The sequence below is a fragment of the Mustela putorius genome, unplaced genomic scaffold, assembly GCF_011764305.1.
Source record: "Mustela putorius furo isolate JIRA1106 unplaced genomic scaffold, ASM1176430v1.1 tig00003898_pilon_pilon_pilon, whole genome shotgun sequence".
Lineage (NCBI taxonomy): Eukaryota > Metazoa > Chordata > Mammalia > Carnivora > Mustelidae > Mustela > Mustela putorius.
Window position 1 is genome coordinate 7,675,983 of NW_025422047.1, and position 22,544 is coordinate 7,698,526.

The 22,544-nt window shown below is 39.6% G+C and overlaps 1 protein-coding gene across 1 annotated transcript in view; it reads left to right on the forward strand.

The window, feature by feature from the left end:
* The window catches only part of RAD51 (RAD51 recombinase), a 31,730-nt gene that overhangs the window by 7,411 nt on the left and 1,775 nt on the right, over window positions 1-22,544 (forward strand). The window contains exons 3-7 of the mRNA XM_045067734.1: window positions 1,472-1,609; window positions 7,586-7,703; window positions 9,781-9,872; window positions 14,009-14,103; window positions 22,280-22,393. Coding sequence (XP_044923669.1) covers window positions 1,472-1,609; window positions 7,586-7,703; window positions 9,781-9,872; window positions 14,009-14,103; window positions 22,280-22,393 — 557 coding nt within the window. The remainder of the gene's footprint in view (window positions 1-1,471; window positions 1,610-7,585; window positions 7,704-9,780; window positions 9,873-14,008; window positions 14,104-22,279; window positions 22,394-22,544) is intronic.

Below are 22,544 nucleotides of genomic sequence, written 5' to 3' on the forward strand. Positions count from 1 at the left end.
AGTCCCACATCAGGCTCCTTGCTCGGCAGGGAGCCTGCTTCTCCCTCTGCCTCTGCCTGCCATTCTATGTCTGTGCTCACTCTCTCTCCCTCTCTCTGACAAATAAATAAAATCTTTAAAAAAAAACAAAAACTGGATTTGTAATATAGGTAGGAAGAGGTGCATTTGGGTGGTTTATTTTGAGAACTGGTATATGAGTCCTTAACCAAAACTAGTTTTTCCCCATTTTCTTTTTTTTTGAATTTTATTTGTTTGAGAGAAAGAGAGCATGAGCACAGAGAGGGAGAAGCAGACTCTTCATTGAGCACGGAGCCTGGGATCATGACCTGAGCTGAAGGCAGATGCTTAACCAACTGAGTTACCCAGGCGCCCCAGTTTTCCTGCATTTTTAATGTCACTTGTTAGAGTGATCCAGTCATTTTGCTACCCTCAGCTCTGGGGCAGGCTTCTCTGTTTATTCCAGCTTAGAGTCAAACAAACAAACAAACAAAAAACATTTTTTTATTTGTGCTTGATGTAGAAAAACATTAGAAACAGTGGTTTAAGGTGACTTTTTAGGGCCCAGTGTCTCACGTTTTTGACAGAGGAAGAGAGAGCACAAGTAGGGGAGAGTGCCAGAGGGAGATAGAGAAGCAGACTCCCTGCTGAGCAGGGAGCCTGAGGTGGGGCTCATTCCTGGGACCCTAGAATCATGACTTTAGCCAAAGGCAGACACCTAACCGACTGAGCCCCCCACGCGCCCCTCAATGTTCATTTGGAGTCCTAGTCGTAAAAGATTAAGAGTTACTAATTTAAACTGTTCCAAAAAATAGAAATGGAAGGAAAACTTCCAAACTCTTTTTATGAGGCCCGCATCACCTTGATCCCAAAACCAGATAAGGATCCCATCAAAAAAGAGAGCTGACCAATATCCTTGATGAACACAGATGCGAAAATTCTCACCAAAATACTAGCCAATAGGATTCAACAGTACATTAAAAGGATTATTCACCACGACCAAGTAGGATTTATTCCAGGGCTGCAAGGTTGGTTCAACATCCGCAAATCAGTTAATGTGTGTGGGGTTATGGACATTGGGGAGGGTATGTGCTTTGGTGAGTGCTGTGAAGTGTGTAAACCTGGCGATTCACAGACCTGTACCCCTGGGGATAAAAATATATGTTTATAAAAAATAAAAAATTTTAAAAAAAGAGTTACTAGTTTATTCCCAGTGCCTGTGAATTAGTGGTTTAGTCCCAACTCATGATGAGAATACGTACATGGGACTACTAGTTTAGAAGTATTGGTTTTCAAAATGAAAGGGTTGGTAATTTGTTTTTAAACACTTCATGTGTATAGAATACTTTTCAAAGCTTTGGCATATAATATCACAGTTCTTCAAAACAGCTCTGAATTGGGTAGGGCAAATATCTACATTGACTGAGAGAGCTGAAGCTTACTTACACTTATCCATGGTTTTCTTCACTTGCAGCAATGTGGCATAAATGCCAATGATGTGAAGAAATTGGAAGAGGCTGGATTCCATACTGTGGAGGCTGTTGCCTATGCACCAAAGAAGGAATTGATAAATATTAAAGGGATTAGTGAAGCCAAAGCTGACAAAATTCTGGTAAGTACTGCTTATGTGATGTAGGGGGAGGCATTAGTGGGAATAGCATGTACAGTGAAGGTGGCGGTGTTCCTTCTTCATCTCCCATTGTGTCATTGTGTTCCCCTTTCCAGAGGTGACTACACTAGTTAATTATGTTTATATGTGCCTCCTTGCATAAATTGGGATTTTCTCTCAAGGAAATTAGTTTCATGGGGTATGAGCCAAATTGACAAGTTTGCATTTCCGCCAGCAGTGCATGCTGATGTACCTTATCTTTCTAGAAATTATGATCTCATGCCTTAGAAATATATTCATTAGTATGTAGCCACTAAAAAGAATTTCAAAGAATATTCATTGATATAGGAGAATGTTTCTGATATAAGAAACATAAGGATTCCTAATATCAGGAATGTTCCTGATATAAGAAAGCAGGGTAGTAAGACACAAATACACACACACACACACGGTTGATTTTTTTTTGTTTTTAAAAATGTGTGTATAGCACATACACAGGATAAATACACTAAAATATTTGTGGTGTTATTTCTGAATGGTAAGAATGTGAGTGATTTTTACTTTTGCCTCAATTTTCTGAAGTTTCTTCATTTTGTATAATCAAGTTTTACTTTCAAATAGAAAAGCTGTTTTTATTTCTTATTAGCTAACTAATCATAGGCAAGATTCTTTAATAATGACAAGAGAATGTGATTTCAAATCATATGCTTAGTTTTTTTAACCTTAAAAACATAAAAGTGAGGGGTGCCTGGGTGGCTCAGTGGGTTAAGCCGCTGCCTTCAGCTCAGGTCATGATCTCAGGGTCCTGGGATTGAGTCCCGCATCGGGCTCTCTGCTCAGCAAAGGCCTGCTTCCTCCTCTCGCTCTGCCTGCCTCTCTGCCTACTTGTGATCTCTCTCTGTCAAATAAATAAATAAAATCTTAAAAAAACACACACACATAAAAGTGATTTTACTGATTTGATTTCTATAATATACATTAATATATGCACAACCTGATGAATTCTGTTTTATTGGGTATCATACTGAGAGCTTTGAATTTTTAAGCACTGGTAGGGATTTTACTTCATTTATTTAGACCACTTTGTAATAGTAACTCAGGGCTGAGAAGTCATAATTCTTTTTTTTTTTTTTTTTTTTTTTTTAAGATTTATTTATTATTCTGAACACTGACCCTGATGCAGAGCTCAGTCTCACAACCTTGAAATTACAGCCTGAGCTTAAACCAAGATTTGGGTGCCTAACCAACTGTGCCACCCAGGCTCCTCTGAAGTTTTCATTTATTGTATTATTCAAATATGTTGTTGAAGTGATGACTTAATTGGAAATGACAGTTCTGAGCCCCTAATACCTCATCAAAAGAGTATGTGTGATACTAAGCCAGTAGGTGTCCCTAAAATCTATTGGTTTTCTTTCTGGGCATTAATATTTGTGTCAGAACAAATCCTGACAGGATCCTTGCTTATGCCTTGTCAGACCTTAGTTTTAGAAATCAAATCCGTATCTTGCTTTCATGAAAACACAAATAAAAACCTTTAATAAAGCAAAATGAGATGTGCAAAATGATACGGAGCTAGGTCTATTTTTCTGTCCTCTTTGCTTTCAGACATTTTGTATTGTGAATTTCTAGTGGATAAAGGTGGATGATGATATTTGCTTTTGAAGGTTAAAGAAGATTTCTTCAGTCACTGGCTATTCCTTCAATTCCCCAAAGTCTTTGAAATTGAGGGTTTTTTTGTTTTTTTTTTTTTAAGATTTGTTTATTTTAGGGGCACCTGGGTGGCTCAGTGGGTTAAGCCTCTGCCTTCAGCACAGGTCATAATCTCAGGGTCCTTGGATCGAGCCCCACATAGGGCTCTCTGCTCAGTGGAGAGCCTGCTTCCCCCTCTCTCTTTGCCTGCCTCTCTGCCTACTTGTGATTTCTCTCTCTGTCAAATAAGTAAGTAAATAAATAAAATCTTCTTTAAAAAATTTTAAGAAAAGATTTATTTTAGAGAGCATGAATGGGAAGGGCAAAGGGAGAGAGAGAGAGAATCTGGAACAGACTCCATGCTGAGCATGGAGCCCCACGTGGGGTTTGATCTCATGACCCTGAGATCATAACCTGAGCCCAAATCAAGAGTTGCACACTCAACCAACCACACTACCCAGATGCTACTGAAATTGAGATTTTTCAACAAGAATATCCACTGTTACAGTGGAGAAAGGAAAATAAAGAAAATCATTTGTAGTAAGTACATCAAGGTGGTAGAAAAAGAAAGATTTTATGGACAAATTTGTTCAGAAGTTGACGTATTTATGTGATCTTCTCCACATTTTCAAAGTTTAATTGTAATTGGCTATTGTTGAACTGTGTTCTCTTCGTGTACTCTAAGCACTGACAGATTCAGCACATTTTTTGTAATATTTTCCATTTTTTAAGATTTATTAGAGGGCATGTGTGCATACGTGTGTGTAGTGGGGAGAGGGGCATAGGGAGAAAGAATCCTAAGCAGACTCCATGCTGAGTGCAGAGCCCCAAACAGGCTCAATCTCATGACCCTGAGATCATAACCTGAGCCAAAATCGAGAGCTGGTTGCTTAACCTACTGAGCCACCCAGGTGCCCCATGATATTTTCCTTCTATTCACCATTCTTGTCTTGTGTCCAAGGTTTGGTAGTTCTTGGCTATTGAAAACTATACATTTAAGACTTCAATTAGCAGGGATGCCTGGGTGGCTCAGTTGGTTGGACGACTGCCTTCGGCTCAGGTCATGACCCCAGAGTCCCAGGATCGAATCCCACATCGGTCTCCCAGCTCCATGGGGAGTCTGCTTCTCCCTCTGACCTTCTCCTCGCTCATTCTCTCTCTCACTGTCTCTCTCTCTCAAATAAATAAATAAAATCTTTAAAAAAAAAAAAAAGACTTCAATTAGCAGAAATGAAAGTAACTCATTATGTAAGTGTGCAAATAGAAGTAAAGTTCTCCCAGATTAGGCAGTTGCATGGTTTTTACTTCACATTTCACTTTAGTTATAATATTTTGTTTCTGTAAGGGCTCATAGTCTAGAATTTAGGAGTTAAAATGACAAAAAGGGAAAGCAACTGCTATGTTTTTTTCTTAGCTTTTTGTTGCAAAAATTTTTTAACTTACTGTAATGTTGAATTTTACAGCAAAAACTTATATACCCATTACCTAGACTCTACCATTAAATTTTAATATATTTGACTCACCACCTGTCTGTTGATGTCTCTATCCAGCAATCAGTCCATCTTGGATTTTTTTAATACTTTTCAAAGAAACTTGTAGATGTCAGTATATTCCCCCTAAATATTTTAGCACACATTAATTAAGGTTCAGTATTGGTTTATACTCTATTTTATCTTCTGGTTTTCATTAATCTTCATTTTTCCTGTAGATTAGTAGAAGTTACGGGACGAGAGATCATAGAAAAAAGAAGGGAAGAAATTCTCTAAGACATAATAACAGAAAATTTGGCAGAGCTAAGGGGAAATCTCACATAGTAAGAATTCATGGAGTATCAGAGACCCACACTTAGACACATAAGTGTGAAATTTCAGTATACCAGTCATAAAGAGAAGATTCTTAAAGAATTCAGAGGGAAAAAAGCAATTCTAAAGGAATAAAAAATCAGAAAGGGGTGCCTGGGTGGCTCAGTGGGTTGGAGCCTCTGCCTTTGGCTCAGATCACGACCATGCCTTCGGCTCCATCAGGCTCTCTGCTCAGCAGGGAGCCTGCTTCCCTTCCTCTCTCTCTCTGCCTGCCTCTCTGCCTACTTGTGATCTCTGACTGTCAAATAAATAAATAAATCTTTTTTTAAAAAGGAAAAGAAAAGTAAAAAATCAGAAAGACTACTTTTTTTCTTTTTTTTTTTTTTTAAGTAATCTCTGCACCCACTGTTGGGCTTGAACTCACAACCCTAAGATCAAGAGTTCTTTGCTCCACCAACTAAACCAGCCAGGTGCCTGGAAAGACCACATTTCTTAACAGAAATCTGACTGGTAGAGGCTAGTAGAACAACACCTTCAAAGTTATGAGGGAAAATAATTTTATTATTTTTTTAAGATTTTATTTATTTAAGATTTTATAACACCTTCAAAGTTGTGAGGGAAAATAATTTTATTATTTAAGAGTATATGAGCAGGGCGCCTGGGTGGCTCAGTGGGTTAAGCCACTGCCTTCGGCTCAGGTCATGATCTCAGGGTTGTGGGATCGAGCCCCGCATCGGACTCTCTGCTCAGCGGGGAGCCTGCTTCCTCCTCTCTCTCTGCCTGCCTCTCTGCCTGCTTGTGATCGCTCTGTCAAATAAATAAATAAAATTAAAAAAAAAAAAGAGTATATGAGCAAGTGGAGGTGCAGAGGGACAAGAAGACTCCCCACCAAATGTGGAGCCCAACAGGGGCCCACTGAGCCACAAAGGTGCCCCTATATATATTTTTTTTAAGATTTTATTTATGTTTTTGACAGAGAGAGATCACAAGTAGGCAAAGAGGCATGCAGGGGGTGGGGGAAGCAGGCTCCCTGCTGAGCAGAGAGCCCGATGCAGGGCTCCATTCTGCTTAGTCTGTATAGTATGCTTTTTTCTAGTATCTTTTATTTATTTATTTAAGAGAGAGCCTGTGAGCATGAGGCGCAGAGGAAGAGGGAGAGAGAATCTCAGGCAGACTCCATCTTAGTACCCTGAGATCATGACCTGAGCTGAAACCAAGGGTTGCATGCTTAACCAACTGTGCCACCCAGGCACCCCTAAATGTATTTATTTTAAATTTTGGAATTAATTGATAGACTCATTATTGAAGACTTATCAGTGACTACAAAATAATATATAAGTGTTTTCGACCTTGACAGTGTAAAAGAAAAGGTACAGCTGACAGAGATAGGGACAGTAGATACGGAGGGACAAGAGATTGAAGGACAGATGTCTTCATTTAACAAAGGAGAAAGAAGGGGCACCTGGATGGCTCAGTGGGTTAAGCCTCTGCCTTCAGCTCAGGTCATGATCTCAGGGTTGTGGGATCAAGCCCCATGGCTGGCTCTCTGCTCTGCAGGGAGTCTGCTTCTCCCTCTCTCTCTGCCCTTCCCAGCTCATGCTCTCTCAATCTCTCTCTCTCTCTCAAATAAATAAAATGTTTAAAAAATAAATAGTTTCTCAGGGTGCCTGGGTGGCTCAGTAGATTAAAGCCTCTGCCTTCAGCTCAGGACATGATCCCAGGGTCCTGGGATCAAGCCCTACATCGGGCTCTCTGCTCTGCAGGGAGCCTGCTTTCTCCTCTCTCTCTGCCTGCTTGTGATCTCTGTCTGTCAAATAAATAAAATAAAATCTTTTAAAAAAAAAAAGTTTCTCTCCTTTTGCCCCTGTCGCCATTCCCCCTCCAAAAATAAAAAAAAAGTAGAAAAGTTAAGAGATATAGTCTGTGGTTGATGGAACAGGAAATGATAATTTATATATTTTGTTAGACTTTATGCTGTATGTCACATTTGTCATAAGTCGGGCAAAGTACACATGTGTGGGTCTATAATAGTTATTTTTTTTTTACTATGTGGATGTATTAGTTGAATTAACAATTAAAAAATTAATTTTCATGGAATCTCTGAATTTGCTTATTTTATCCTTTAGTTGCCAGAGAGATAAAATAATCCTAGAACTATTGGTATTTTGATGACTTTTTATTTATCATTATTTTTTTTTTAAATTTTGTCAGAGATTACAAGCAGGGGGAGTGGCAGGCAGAGAGAGAAGCAGGTTCCCTGCGAAGCAAGGAGCCCGATGTGGAGCTTGATTCCAGGACCCTGGGATCAGGACCTGAGTTGAAGGCAGACCCTTAACTGACTAAATTACCCAGGCATTCCTTTCGATGACTTTTTAAAGAGAAAGCACTCTGGAAATTTTGTTAGAATTTATCTCTTCCCACAGTGTGCCTGATTCTTGTTTTACTAATAATCATATTTTGTTGATTTGACATTTCTTATTTTTCCGAGACTGAGGCAGCTAAATTAGTTCCAATGGGTTTCACTACTGCAACTGAGTTCCACCAAAGGCGGTCAGAGATCATACAGATTACTACTGGCTCAAAAGAACTTGACAAACTACTTCAAGGTATAGTGATCCCTTATCCTTTGCTGTGAACTGCAGTTAGTAAAGTTCCAGGTCAGAGAACAAAACTAAAGTATTTGGGTAGAATTTGTGTGTTAGATATCATTAAGAGATAAGAGAGGGAGCCTGCTTCCCCCTCTCTATCTGCCTGCCTCTCTGCCTACTTGTGATCTCTGTCTGTCAAATTAAAAAAGAGAGAGAGATAAGAGAACTATCCACATTGAAGTAAGACTGCTAGAGGGTGGGGCCTGACTTATACTAAAATTATCTGCCAATGAAATAATGGAATTTCCATTTAATACTGCATTCAGAGAGTAAACTTCCTCTGCTTATTTTAACGCAGGGTTGAAAATCTTGTAACTAAAACACTCCATGTTTGAATACTGTGTTAGAGTATCAGTGCATGGTAGTGCACACTAAACTATTGGACTTTTATGGAAACATGTAAAGCTTTTGAACTTTTGAAAACATTGCTGTCCTAAATTACTGTGAGGTTAGATTTTTTTTGTTGTTGCTTCCCCAAATATTTAATCATTCAAGTTTTCTTTTAGGGTGCAAAATAGTATGCATTCAGGAATAATATGCAAATTACTATATATTCAGGAATATGTGTAAATTACTTAATATCGCTATACCTCAGTTTTATTATCTTTATGGTGAGGATAAAAAGAGTTCCTACATTATAGGTTATTGGAATTAAATGAAATGGTACATACATATGCATAGCACAATGCCAGGTACACAAGAAACGTTTAGTAAATTTTAGAGGATATCTCTATAATTTTTACATTTATTGCTTATTGACTTGTCGTGGTATAGTTCTTTATCTTGATTGTGGTGGTAGTTACATGAAGCTACAGATGCAGTAAAATTGCATAAAACTGTATACATATACACAAATGAAATGCATGCATTTTTTTAAGATTTTATTTCTTTGACAGAACACAAGTAGGCAGAGAGACAGGTGGGGTTGGGGGGAAGCTGGCTCCCCACTGAGAATAGAGCCCCATGCGGGGCTCGCTCCCAGGACCCTGGGATCATGACCCAAGCCAAAGGCAGAGGTTTAACCCAATAAGCCACCCAGGCTCCCCTATATTTTTTCTTTTAAGATTTTATTGATTTATTTGACAGAGAGATCACGAGTAGGCAGAGAGGCAGGCAGAGAGAGAGAGGAGGAAGCAGGCTCCCTGCCAAGCAGAGCGCCCGACGCGGGGCTCAATATAAGGACCCTGAGATGATGACCTGAGCCGTAGGCAGAGGCTTAACCCACTGAGACACCCAGGCGCCCCAAAATGAATGCATTTATAACTAGAGAAATCTGAACGAACTCTGGGGGCTGTATCACTGACAGTTTTCTAATACTGATACTGTACTATGGTTATGTAAAATTGTGTTAACACTGGGGGAGCCTGAGTGATGAATTCCTGGGACCAGGGCGCCTGCGTGGCTCATTCATTAATCGTCTGCCTTTGGCTCAGGTCATGATCCTGGGGTGCTGGGATTGAGTCTTATACCAGGCTCCCTACTCCGTGGGGATTCTGCTTCCCACTCGCCCATGACGAGCTGCTTCCCTTGCTTGTGCTTGTTCTCTCTTTCTCTCTGTCAAATAAATAATTTTTTTTTTTTTAAGATTTAATTTAATTATGTCCCAGAGAGAGAGGGAGGAGAGCAAGCACAAGCGCGGGGAGCGGCAGGCAAAGGGAGAAGGCTCCCCACTGAGCAAGGAACCTGACTTGGGACTTGATACCAGAGTCCTGGGATCAAGCACCACATGGGGCTCCCACTTAGCGGGAAGCCTCCTTCTCCCTCTCCTACTCCCCCTGCTTGTGTTCCCTGTCTCACTGTGTCTCTCTCTGTCAAATAATTAAAATCTTAAAAAAAAAATTCATGGAACTTTCCTGTACCTTTCTTTGTGATTTTCTGTAAATCTAGAATTATTTCAAAATAAAAATATTGCTTGTTGAAAATTGAATTTATAAATTATTTATACATCTTTCTGATGAGTTCCAAGGACACTTCTACAGTTATTCTTTCTAAACATTTGTATTGTGCTAAGAGGTGTTTCCTATTGCTCTTTTAGGAGGAATTGAAACCGGATCCATCACAGAGATGTTTGGAGAATTCCGAACTGGGAAGACTCAAATCTGTCATACGTTGGCTGTAACATGCCAGGTGAGATTTTGGGCTCTAACCAAATCTGCAAAAGAAATTAGTTGATTGCTATTTGCAAGCATCTTTTGGGATGGACATTAAAAGGGCACTTTAGGGCGCCTGGGTGGCTCAGTGGGTTAAGGTGCTGCCTTCGGCTCAGGTCATGATCTCAGGGTCCTGGGATCGAGTCCCACATCGGGCTCTCTGCTCAGCGGGGAGCCTGCTTCCTCCTCTCTTTCTGCCTGCCTCTCTGCCTACTTGTGATCTCTGTCTGTCAAATAAATAAATTTTAAAAAGTCTTTTAAAAAGGCGGGGGGGCACTTTATCCCTAAGACCCATAGACCCCTACTATACAATTCTTTCATGTTCTAGACACTTTCACATCATTGTTTTCAGATGATTTCTTCATTGTTTCAGATGTTTTCTTATCCTCCACTATGCCTCCCCTGGCTTTACCTGCCCTCTTCACTACTCTAGATCTTATGATTCACCATTAAAGTCATTCCTCAGATATATATTCCCCACCTAAAGAGATGTCAGTCTTAGATGGACCCTTCTTAGAATCTTCTTTGAGAGCTTTTTTTTTTTTTTTTAAGATTTTATTTATTTATTTGAGAGAGAGAAAAAGGAAGCAAAAGAGAGCGTGTGTGGAGGGGAGAAGCAGACTCCCTTCTGAGCATGGAGGCCAATGCCAGACTGGATCCAGGGACTCCGGGATCATGACCTGAGCTGAAGACAGACACTTAACCAATTGAGCTACCCAGGTGCCCCATGAGAACTGTCTTCTTAGTCCCTGTTCCTTAATAACTGAATCATACTGGAGAAAAATCATACTATAAAGCTGATTATCTTCACTTTAAATTCAAAATACAGACATTAACATTCATACTGCTTAGAAGACCTACTAAATTTGTTTAGGCATTCTTTTTCCCATTCAGTAAGAATTCTCATGCTTTGTTCTTTCCTCTCAAACCTTCATGTTCCTCTTCAACCCTCACTCAGCCAGTGACCAACCTATTCTTCACATCAGATTTATGAATCCACCTACATTTATACCCATTTTTTCATATCTTGGGCTATAACAGAAAAGTGTCTCTTTTCAAAACCCCATCCTATCAGTGTGATCTGGTTACCATCTTTGGCCACCTTCCCAGGGACTCTACTCCTCCTCTATTTTATGCTTTACCTCTGTATTAAGTATCTCTTCCAAAACTTTTTTTTATTTGTAGTCTCATTCATGGGAGGATTTGGAAATAGACACAGTGAATTAATTCCTAAAATCATGTTTTATTGAAATAATAGATATAGGGGATGCCTGGGTGGCTCAGTTGGTTAAGCTTCTAACTCTTGATTTCAGTTCAGATTATGATGTCAGGGTCATGAGATCAAGCCCCGTGCTGGCCATGAAGCCTGCTTGAGACTCACTCTCTCTCCCTCTATTCCCCACCACAACCAAAAGAAAAAAGAGAAGAAGCACCTGGGTGACTCAGATGGTTAAGCGCCTGCCTTTGACTCAGGTCATGATATCCAGGTCCTGGGATTGGGTCCCAAGAGTCTCATATCAGGCTCCTAGCTCAGTGGGGAGTCTGCTCCTCCCTTTCCCTACCTCTCCCCCTGCTTATGTTTTCTCTGCCTCTCTCAGTCTCAAATGAATAAATAAAATCTTTTTAAAGAGAGAGAGGATGCTAATTCATTAATAACAGAAAGGATTACATTTCACCAGCCTAAGAGCTAGAACTAGAAGTGTAGAAAGGATGTTAGATTACTGCTTAAATCTAAACATAATCTGCTGTCATTTATTCAGATTTTCTTAATGAAGTGAAACTCTATTACATTAGATCTCTGTCTAATAAGTTACATAAAGTTGAGAGCCACAGTTAGACCACAGAAACGAAAAGCCTGTGTTTCTTTAAAGTACTAGACTAATTTTAAAATTCTGAGAAGACATTTTATCATAAATTCCAGTTTTAAATGCATATACCCTTTGACAAAATGTGGCTTACACAATTGTTCACAGATAGTCAAGGATAAATGTACAAAGAATTTACACAATAGCATTATAAAATGGTGAAAGTTCAAAACAATGTACATCATTGTAAAATAGGAAGAAGAGTTAAATTATGGTACTAAGCAGTTATTAAAAATAGTTAACTTGGGGCACCTGGGTGGCTCAGTATGTTGAACCTCTGCCTTCGGCTCGGTTCATGATCCCAGGGTCCTGGGATCGAACCCCACATCAGGCTCTCTGCTCGGCGGGGAGCCTGCTTTCCCCACTCTCTCTGCCTGTCTCTCTGCCTACTCGTGATCCCTGTCTGCCAAACAAATAAATACAAAATCTTTTAAAAAAAAAAAATAAATAAATAAAAACTAACTTGGTTGTGGTGTTCCAGTCCAGTAATATGAGTTGACTGCAGTGGCACTAGAGGGCAAGATGGAGGAGACACAATGGGCAGAGTATGCAGTCCACCACCTTGAAGTTGGCTCAATAACACACTGGGACCTTGTCCACTTTTCTGTCAGTCTTCGTACCTATACCCAGTCACCTATGGTCTCCCTTCACCCATAGAGGTCTTTGTAGCTGGAAAAGAGCCTGCTTCCTTCTCTCTCTGCCTGCCTCTCTGCCTATTTGTCATCTCTGTCTGTCAAAGAAATAAATAAATCTTTAAAAAAGAAAGAAAGAAAGAAAATTTGATGTTTCTTGGCCCTTCGTATAAAATGTCCTTAAGGATTTTCCTCAGAATTTAAAGGTGAATTATGACTCCAAAGTAGATTGCTAGGGTGGAAACTACCCTTTGGCATCATTCACATAAAATTTGTAGAACTTAAAGTTGTCTGACATGGGATGGGTAACCTAAAAACCCAAGATTTCCCTAACTAGCTCATAAGATAATTTTGATGGCATTCCTCCCTTTTTCTTTTTTTTTTTTTAACTATATTTTCCTTTTCCTCCTTTTGTTTAATTTTAACATCTGTAGGTACTATTGGAATAAACACCCTTATTTTTTCTTCTCTCTCAGCCATACTTTAAACTTACTAAGAATGTCCCTGGGGCATGGCCAAACCTCGTTAGGAACCTGCAGAAGCAAATTTGCTTAATAAAGTGAAGTGTAAATGTGGCTTGAATGTGACAAAATTTTTTTTTTTTTTAAAGATTTTATTTATTTATTTGACAGAGAGAGATCACAAGTAGGCAGAGAGGCAGGCAGAGAGAGAGAGAGGAGGAAGCAGGCTCCCTGCCGAGCAGAGAGCCCGATGCGGGACTCGATCCCGGGACGCGAGATCATGACCTGAGCCGAAGGCAGTGGCTTAACCCACTGAGCCACCCAGGTGCCCCATTGAATGTGACAAAATTAATTGAGTATTGGATCACTGTCTCTAACTTATTAAAGCTAAGATAGTAAATGAATTTTCAAATATCTATACTCTTGAAAGAATTGTTCAATCTTGTGTTGATATGCAGTCATAGAATTTTATCTGAGTTTGGACTGTATTTCCAAGCAGTCCAACTCTGGTAAGAGTCTGGCATTGCATGCTGTGGAACACCAGGAGTTTCGTATCTACTGCTAGCTCTATTTCTATCAGAAGGGAGCGCCTCCTGGGGCACCTGGGAGGCTCAGGGTTAGGCCTCTGCCTTCAGCTCAGATCATGATCTCAGGGTTCTGGGATTGAGCCCCACATCAGGCTCTCTGCTCAGCGGGGAGCTTACTTCCCCCGCTCCCCCTACCTGCTTCTCTCCCTTCTTGTGATCTCTCTCTCTCTCTCTCTTTGTCAGATTAAAAAAAAAAATCTTTTTTTTTTTTTAAAGATTTTATTTATTTATTTGACAGAGAGAAATCACAAGTAGATGGAGAGGCAGGCAGAGAGAGAGAGAGAGAGGGAAGCAGGCTCCCTGCTGAGCAGAGAGCCCGATGCGGGACTCGATCCCAGGACCCTGAGATCATGACCTGAGCCGAAGGCAGCGGCTTAACCCACTGAGCCACCCAGGCGCCCAGATTTAAAAAAAAATCTTAATGATGAAGGGAATGCCTCCTATCTACTCCTGATTGACTCTTTAAATTTTTTTTTCCCTTTGCTTTATTGGGGGCGGGTGGTGAAGTTGATCAGTTATATTAGAAGTACAGTGTTCATTTGTACACTGTTCTTTTTGTTCTGTCCAGCTTCCCATTGACCGAGGTGGAGGAGAAGGAAAGGCCATGTACATTGACACTGAGGGTACCTTCAGGCCAGAACGGCTGCTAGCAGTGGCTGAGAGGTAGGTTACTGAATTAGATGAGAGAAATCTTTTTTTTCTTTCTTTCTTTTTTTTTTTTTTTTTTTTAATTTTATTTGAGAGAGAGCATGAGCTGGGGGAAGGAAAAGCACACTCTCCACTGAGCAGGGAGCACGATGCAGGGCTTGATCCCAGGAGCCTGGGATCATGACCTGATCAAAGGCAGACACTTAACCATTTGAGCCACCCAGGCACCCCAGGTGAGAGAAATCTGGCACCACCTGTCACTGTAGTGATTGCCAGGGTTAGTGTGTCTGAAGAGTTTTTCTTTTCTTACTGGTCTATATCCCAAAGTTATATGTGTAGATCAGAAGAATGACCTTCCTTAGAAAAAAGCACTCTTCTTAAATCTCTGAGTTATTGTCAGACTGGATAAAAAACTACACCCAGCTATGTGCTGTTTTCTAGAGAAACACTATAGATTCAGAGACACAAATAGGTTGAATGAAAAAGGATGAGAAAAGATATTGCATCCAAACAATAACCATAAGAGAATTGGCTGTACAGGCAGTATCAGTATAGGCTTTAAGACAGAATAAATACTAGAAACAAAGAGGACCATTTTATAATTGAAAAGTCAGTTCACTGGGAAAATAGAACAATTATAAACATACCTTAATAACAGGCTCCAAAATATGTTATACAAAAACTGACATAATTGGAAGGCACAATAAGCAATTTAACCATAACAATTGGGGACCATTATCTCAGTTCAAAAAATATATAGGTACTGTGCATAATGGTGGAAGTCTGAATGCATTCTCCTTAAGATTGGAAACAAGGATGTCCACACTCACCATTTACATTCCATTGAAGGTGGAAAATACTGAAAGTACTGGAGGTCCTAGTCAATGCAGTCAGCTAGGAAAATGAAATAAAAGGCATCCAGATTGGAATGGAATATGTAGAACTATCTTTATTCACTGATGAAATGATCCTTTCTGTAGAAAATTCTAAGGAATCCACATACACACAAAACTACTAGAACTATATTATTTCAGCAAGGTTGTATTCTCACTATGCAGAAATCCATTGTTTCCATAGAAGCAATGAACAATTTAAAAATTAGGAAAACAGGGCGCCTGGTTGGCTCAGTGGGTTAAAGCCTCTGCCTTCGGCTCAGGTCATGATCCCAGGGTCCTGGGATCGAGCCCCACATCAGGCTCTCTGCTCAACAGGGAGCCTGCTTCCTCCTCTCTCTCTGCCTGCCTCTCTGCCTCCTTGTGATCTCTGTCTGTCAAATAAATAAATAAAATCTTTAAAAAAAAAAATTAAGAAAACAATTTTGTCATTCACAATAGCACTGAATTCCCTCCCCAAATGATCAAAAATCAAAATAGGAATAAATTTAACAGGAGACTACAAAACATTGCTGAAAGAAATTGAAGATCTACATAATTAGAGAAACACTCCATACTCATGGATTGGAAAACTTTAATTATTATTAAAGTCATAATATTACCTCACACTGATATAGATATCCAGCACAATCCCTACTGTAATTTCAGGAAGCATTTAGGCAGAAACCAACAAGCTGATTATAAAATTTCTGTGGAAATGTCTAGAACCCAGAATAGCCAAAACATGCTGAGGTAGCAGGGAGAACAAAATTGGAGATCTTGGTCTTCTTCATCTTAAAACTCACTTAAGCAACAATAATTAAGACACTGTGGTGCTGGAATGGGACAGACATGTGGATTAGTGGAACAGAATTGAGAATTGAGACATAAGCTCTTTCATTTATAGTCACTTGATTTTTTACAAAGATGTCAAGGCAATTTAATGGTTCCTCAGTCTTTGTCTTTCAATAAATGGTGCTAATGTAGCTGGATAGCAGCATGTAAAAAGATAAATTTAGACCCTTATGCTATACATAAAATTAACAAAAATGGATAACAGTGTGGTGAATCCTCAAAAAATTAAACCTAGATTTATAGTATAGTTCAACAATTCCACTTTTAAGTATACAAAGAATTGATATGGGGACTCAGATACTTGTACACCAGTGTTCCTGGCAGCACTAGTTACAGTAGTCAAAAGGTGGAAACACCCGGCTTATTCATCATTAGATGAATGGATAAACAAAATGTCATAAAAATATAAAATGGAGGGGCGCCTGGGTGGCTCAGTGGGTTAAAGCCTCTGCCTTCGGCTCAGGTCATGATCTCAGGGTCTTTGGATTGAGCCCTGCATCAGGCTCTCTGCTCAGCGGGGAGCCTGCTTCTTCCTCTCTCTCTGCCTGCTCTCTGCCTACTTGGGATCTCTGTCTGTAAAATAGATAAATAAAATCTTTTAAAAAATAAAATTAAAATATATATATATAAAATGGAATATTACTCAGTCTTTAAAAGGAAGGAAATTCTCTCATATGCTACAACATGGATGAATCTTAAAAACAAGCTAAGCGAAATAAGCCAGTTACAAAAGGACAAAAATTGTAATGATTCTTCTTAAACAAGGTTCTTAAAAGGTACTTAAGTGGTCAGTTCATAAAGATGGAGAGTAGAACAGTGATCCTCAGGGGCAGGGAGTGAGGAGAGTTGGGAGTTATTATTTGGGGGATACAGAGTTTCTGTTTCGGATGATAAAAAGTTGTGGACATGGATGGTGGTGATGGTTGCACAGCATGAGAATGTACTTACTGCTTCCGGACTATACTTTTTTTTTTTTTTAAGATTATTTATTTATTTATTTGACAGACAGAGTTCACAAGTGGGCAGAGGAGGAAGAAGAGGAGGAAGCAGTCTCCCTGCCGAGCAGAGAGCCCGATATGGGGCTTGATTCCAGGACCCTGGGATCATGACCTGAGCCAAAGGCAGAGGCTTTAACCCACTGAGCCACCCAGGCACCCCTAGGACTATACATTTTTAAAAAGATTAAAATAGTCAATTGTATGTCGTGTATATTTATTATTATTTTAAAAATCATGGTCGTAAATGTAAGAATAAAACTATAAAACTTACAGGGAAAAAAAGGGCAGGAGAAAATATTTGTTGAGCTTGAGGTAGGCAGATTTCTTAGATATAACACCAAAAAGCATCCATGAAAGAAAACATTGATAATAGTTTTCAAATAGTTTTCATTTCATCAAAATTTAGAAGTTTTATGCTTCAAAGGACATTATTAAGAAAGTGAAAAGACAACCCAAAGGATGTGAGAAAATATTTGCAAATCGTATTTCTGAAGGGTTTAGTATCCAGAGTTACAAAGTCCTCTTAATCCAGCAATAGAGAGACAACCCAATTAAAAAATGAGCAAAGGATTTTTACAGCTGTTCTCCAAAGACGATAAATGGCCTAGAAGCACATGAAAAGATGTTCAACATCATTAGTCAAGGGGAAAAACAAAACCACAGTGAGGTACCACCATTAGGATGGCTGTAACAAAATAGGCAGTAACAAGTATTAGGATATAGAGAAACTGGAACCCTAATACCTTGCTAGTAAGAATGTAAAATGGTGAAGCCACTATGGAAAGCAGTGTGGTAGTTAACTATAAAATTACCACATAACAGAGCAGTTTGGCTCTGGTTATGTGCCCAAGAGGTAAGAAAACGTGCCCACATAGAGACTTGTTTGTAGATGTTATAATATTGTTATAATAGCCCCAAACTGGAAATAACCCAGTTGCACATCAACTGATGGATGAATAAACAAAATCTGATTTATTCATACAGTGGAGTACTATTAAACAGTGAAATGGAATGATGTACCCATGCATGTCATACCATAGATGAGCCTCAGAAGACATACTAAATAGAACCTAGACACACAAGATCGTATGTTTTATGATTTCATTTATAAGAAATTCCCAGAAGGAGAAAATCTGTAGAGCAATGGATTAGCGGTTGCCTGGAGCAGGAAGTAGGAATAACTACAGATAGACTTGAAAGATCTTTTGGGGATGATGGAAATGTTTTAAAATTGGATTGTGAAGGGTGCCTGGGTGGCTCAGTGGGTTAAAGCCTCTGCCTTTGGCTCAGATCATGATCACAGGGTCCGGGGATCAAGCCCCACACCCGGCTCTCTGCTCAGCAGGGAGCCTGCTTCCTCCTCTCTCTCTCTGCCTGCCTCTCTGCCTACTTGTGATCTCTGTCAAATAAATAAATCTTGGGGAAAAAAATTGGATTGTGATGAAGATGGTACAACTCTGCAGATTTTATTACTAAAAAGTCATTCAGGGATGCCTGAGTGGCTCAGTCGGTTAAGCTTCTTCATTCAGCTCAGGTCATGATTGCAGCATCCTGGAACTGAGTCTCACACTGGGCTCCTTGCTCAGCATGGAGCCTGCTTCTCCCTCTGCCAGACACTACCCCTACTGTCGACTCTCTCCCTCTCTCTCTCTCTGATAAATAAATAAATAAATAAGCTAACTTTAAAAAGTCATTCAGTTGTAGACTTAAAGCAGATTGATTTGATGGTATACAGAATACCTCAGTAAAGCTGGTAAAGAATATACAATTTTCTCTGTTCCCTAATCTTTCAAATAAACCCTCAAATTTGTTTAACGTATTTTCCCTTGTCTAGGGCAAAATGTGATAATTTGGTCCTACCACACATTTTACCGAAATCTAGTGATTAAATATCATTTAATTGCATGTTGAGATGTCAGACCCAAGTTGGAACTTGCCTAAGTTGAGAATTTTCCTTTTTAGTTTTAGAGTTATGACCAAATTATCTGCCCCGGTTTACGATTTGAGGAATCTGAGCTATTGAATGTATACCATTGAGGCAAAAATATCAGTTGGAACAGTAAGTGCAGCTCTTTGCGTGTGCTTACAGAATCTGTCAGGAAAAAAGAATTCCTCTCTTGCACCTGATTTTAGGTTTCTAAAGAAGAGTATACTGGGGTGCCTGGGTGGCTCAGTCAGTTAAGCCTCTGCCTTCAGTTCAGATCATGATCCCAGGGTCCTGGGATAGAGCCCTACATCAGGTTCTCTGCTCAGCAGGGAGCCTGCTTCTCCTTTCCCTCTGCCACTCCCCTTGCTTGTATTCTCTGGCTCTCTCTCTCTCTCAAATAAATACATAAAATCTTTAAAAAATAAATAAAGATGAGTATACTAAACTGTTATCTTCCCTCCCAAAGTTATTTTTGTTCTTGTACAGAAATCACACTTTTTGGGGCACCTGAGTGGCTCAGTCGTTAAGTGTTTGCCTTTGGCTCAGGTCATGATCCCAGGGTCCTGGGATTGAGCCCCTCATCGGGTTCCCTACTCAGCGGGAAGCTGCTTCTCCCTCTCCTACTCCTCTTCTTTTTTTTTTTTTTTTCCTACTCCTCTTCTTGTGTTCCCTCTCTCCCTGTGTCTCTGTCAAATAAATAAAATCTTTTTTTTTTTAAAAATCACCCTTTTAATTTTTAAGTATAGTTTTAATAGTGGAGGGTTTTTTTTTTAATAAAGTCATTAAAAGTTTTGCCCACTAACCTAAATGAGTGTTAGGATAGATGAGATAGTAGAATGTTGCCTCTGAGGACAGGGCTTTGTTTTGCTCACTGACTGTATCCCTAAGCCCTAGAAAAGGGCAAACAGCATTAATGAAGGAGTATTTATTAAGTGGAGCCATGTTTATAGCTGTTTTGTCAACTACAGGAAAAATATGGTTTTTTTTTTCTTTTTTTTAAAGATTTTACTTATTTACCTGACAGAGATTACAAGTAGGCAGAGAAAGAGAGAGGAGGAAGCAGGCTCCCTGCCAAGCAGAGAGCCCGATGCAGGGGTCGATCCTGGTACGCTGGGATCATGACCCAAGCCGAAGGCAGAGGCCCCAACCCACTGAGCCACCCAGGTCCCCCTAGCAAAAATAGGTTTAAAGAGAAATGTCATTAGTTTTATCATTTTTGCCTATCAAGAACATTTCTTATAATTGAATTTATTATATTGCGTTTATAGTTTTGGGAAAGTTACCAAACTCCTTAAGGTAAATGCTAATTTCCCCTCACAACAGAACAACCCTCATTAGTTTTACCTTTTGAATAATATTGACCACCCCAACCTAATCCAGGTTATATTCTAGTTCATGGCTTCTCAGAACACAGTTCTCAATACAGCTGTATTTAGCATCACCTAGGAATTTGTTTGAAGTACAAATCCTCTGACTCCTTTCCATCTATTGAATCAGAAACTGTAGAGACTCAGGATACAGTCCAGCAATGTTTTCTCAAGCTCTCCAATGAAGCAGATGATAGCTAAAGTTAAAGAACTGTGGCCATAATTGCTAGCCACAGTGTCACCACCTTTTCTTTTTGTAAGTTTTATTTATTATAGGGAGACCAGGATTGGAGGGGCAGAGGGAAAGGGAGAAAAAGAATCTGAAGCAAACTCCCTGCTGAGCACGGAGCCTGACATGGGGCTCGAATCCACAACCCATGAGATCATGACCTGAGCTGAAATCTAGAGCCAGATGTTCAACCAGCTGAGCCACCCAGGTGCCCAGTGTCACCATCTCTTTTGAAACTTCTTTTAAATACTATGAAAGAATGCCAGAACCCATCTTGAGGCAGTATAGCTCTTTTTCAAACTTACATGTTAAGAATCACCTGAAGTTATTTGTTAACTACACAGATTAACACAGAATTCATTATGTGTTAATGATTAATTCATATAAATTGTTGTTATAAAGGAATAAAACCTTTTTCTTCCCCGAAAATTATGATTTATTAAGTCTCAGGCCCGGGAATTTTTTTTACAGGTGTTCCATGTTATTCTTTAAGGAAGTTCTGGAAACATATGAGAGATGATGTTTATTTCTAGCCAGCTTTTTCCACATTGTGGGAATTGAAAATTCCATGTGCTCCTTCAGGAATGTAACCAAAGAGATCTATAGTGTTTTTTGTGAATGCTGCTGACATAAAGGCCAGGATAAGTCTTTTTTTTTTTTCCTGGTAAACCATCCACATTCTTTTTTTTTTTTTTTTTTTTTTTTTTTTTTTTTTTTTTTTTTTAAGGTTTATTTATTTGACAGCACAAATAGGCAGAGAGGTAGGCAGTGAGACAGAGGAGGGAAGCAGGCTCCCTGCTGAGCAGAGTGCCCAATGCGGGGCTTGATCCCAGGACCCACTGAGCCACCCAGGTGCCCCAACCATCCATATTCTGATAGCTAAAGATAATCTCCTTTCCTGACAGATGGTATCAGTGTTTCTGGAACAAATCTAGACTTGTGTGCTACAGCACTTAGGCCCCTTGAATCTCTTTCTTACAGCAATGATTTAAATATCGAAGTTTTTTTCTCCTTATCCGCAATCTATGTTTGGTCAAGATTCCAAGGTAAACTTCTATCCTTATTCTCTTTATCTTTATGCCCAGACTTAATAATTCATGATCATCAATCCACTTAATGCCAAAGCTAAACTTCTGCTTGTGTTGATGGTGGCCAAAACAGCAGGTGAAGTGGCTAAGAAAAGCACAAAGACTCTGGCTGATATGAAAAATATATTTTATAATGTTGGAAAATGTACTTGGTTAGAATGGGATCTAAGTTGAAAGATCTTTTGGGGATGATGGAAATGTTTTAAAATTGGATTGTGAAGGGTGCCTGGGATCATGGACCCTGAGATCATGACCCGAGCTGAAGGCAGAGCTTAACCCACTGAGCCACTTGTTTAGAAGCTTTTATTCCTAGGGGTGCCTGGGTGGTTCATGTGGTGAAGCATCTGACTCTTGATTTCAGTCATGTCATAATCTCAGGGTCGTGAGACTGAATGCCACATCTGGCTCTGTGCTGGCTACAGGGCTTGCTGTAGATTCTCTCCCTCTGCCCCCCACCCCTACTATCTCCCTCTCTTAAAAAAAAAGGAAGAAAAAGGTTTTATTCCTCTATAACATCAATTTATATGAATTTAATTGATCTTTGTTATTTTTGTTTCAGTTCCAGTTCTGTCATGTTGCATTGGTTTTTCCAGGAGAGTACTTGGAACATGATTTGGAAATTCGTTTTGGCTCAGGAGTCCTGAGAGACTAAATTTGATTTATCCTGAAGTCCTATCGATCTACCCCAAAGGAGTGACTCCGGTCATCTCTCTCTAGTTTGCCTGGATTTCTAATAGAAAGGGAATTAATATTCTTTAACCTTAACACTTCTTACCTAATCAAGCAATCTCTTTACTATTAATTTCCAATCTAAGTTTTCTTTGCAGTCTAAAACCGTTCTCTGTTTTCTTCTAGATATGGCCTCTCTGGCAGTGATGTCCTGGATAATGTAGCATATGCTCGAGGGTTCAACACAGACCACCAGACCCAGCTCCTTTATCAAGCATCGGCCATGATGGTAGAATCTAGGTATGTGCTCAGTAGAAGACACAGAGTATGGCCCAGACCCATTACCTTGAATCTTATATAGGCTTTTTGGCCAAATTGATAGTAACTTGAATTAGAAATGGGGAGATTTAAGTTTTAGTTCTAGTTTGACACTGTTGCATTGTGGTTCAGG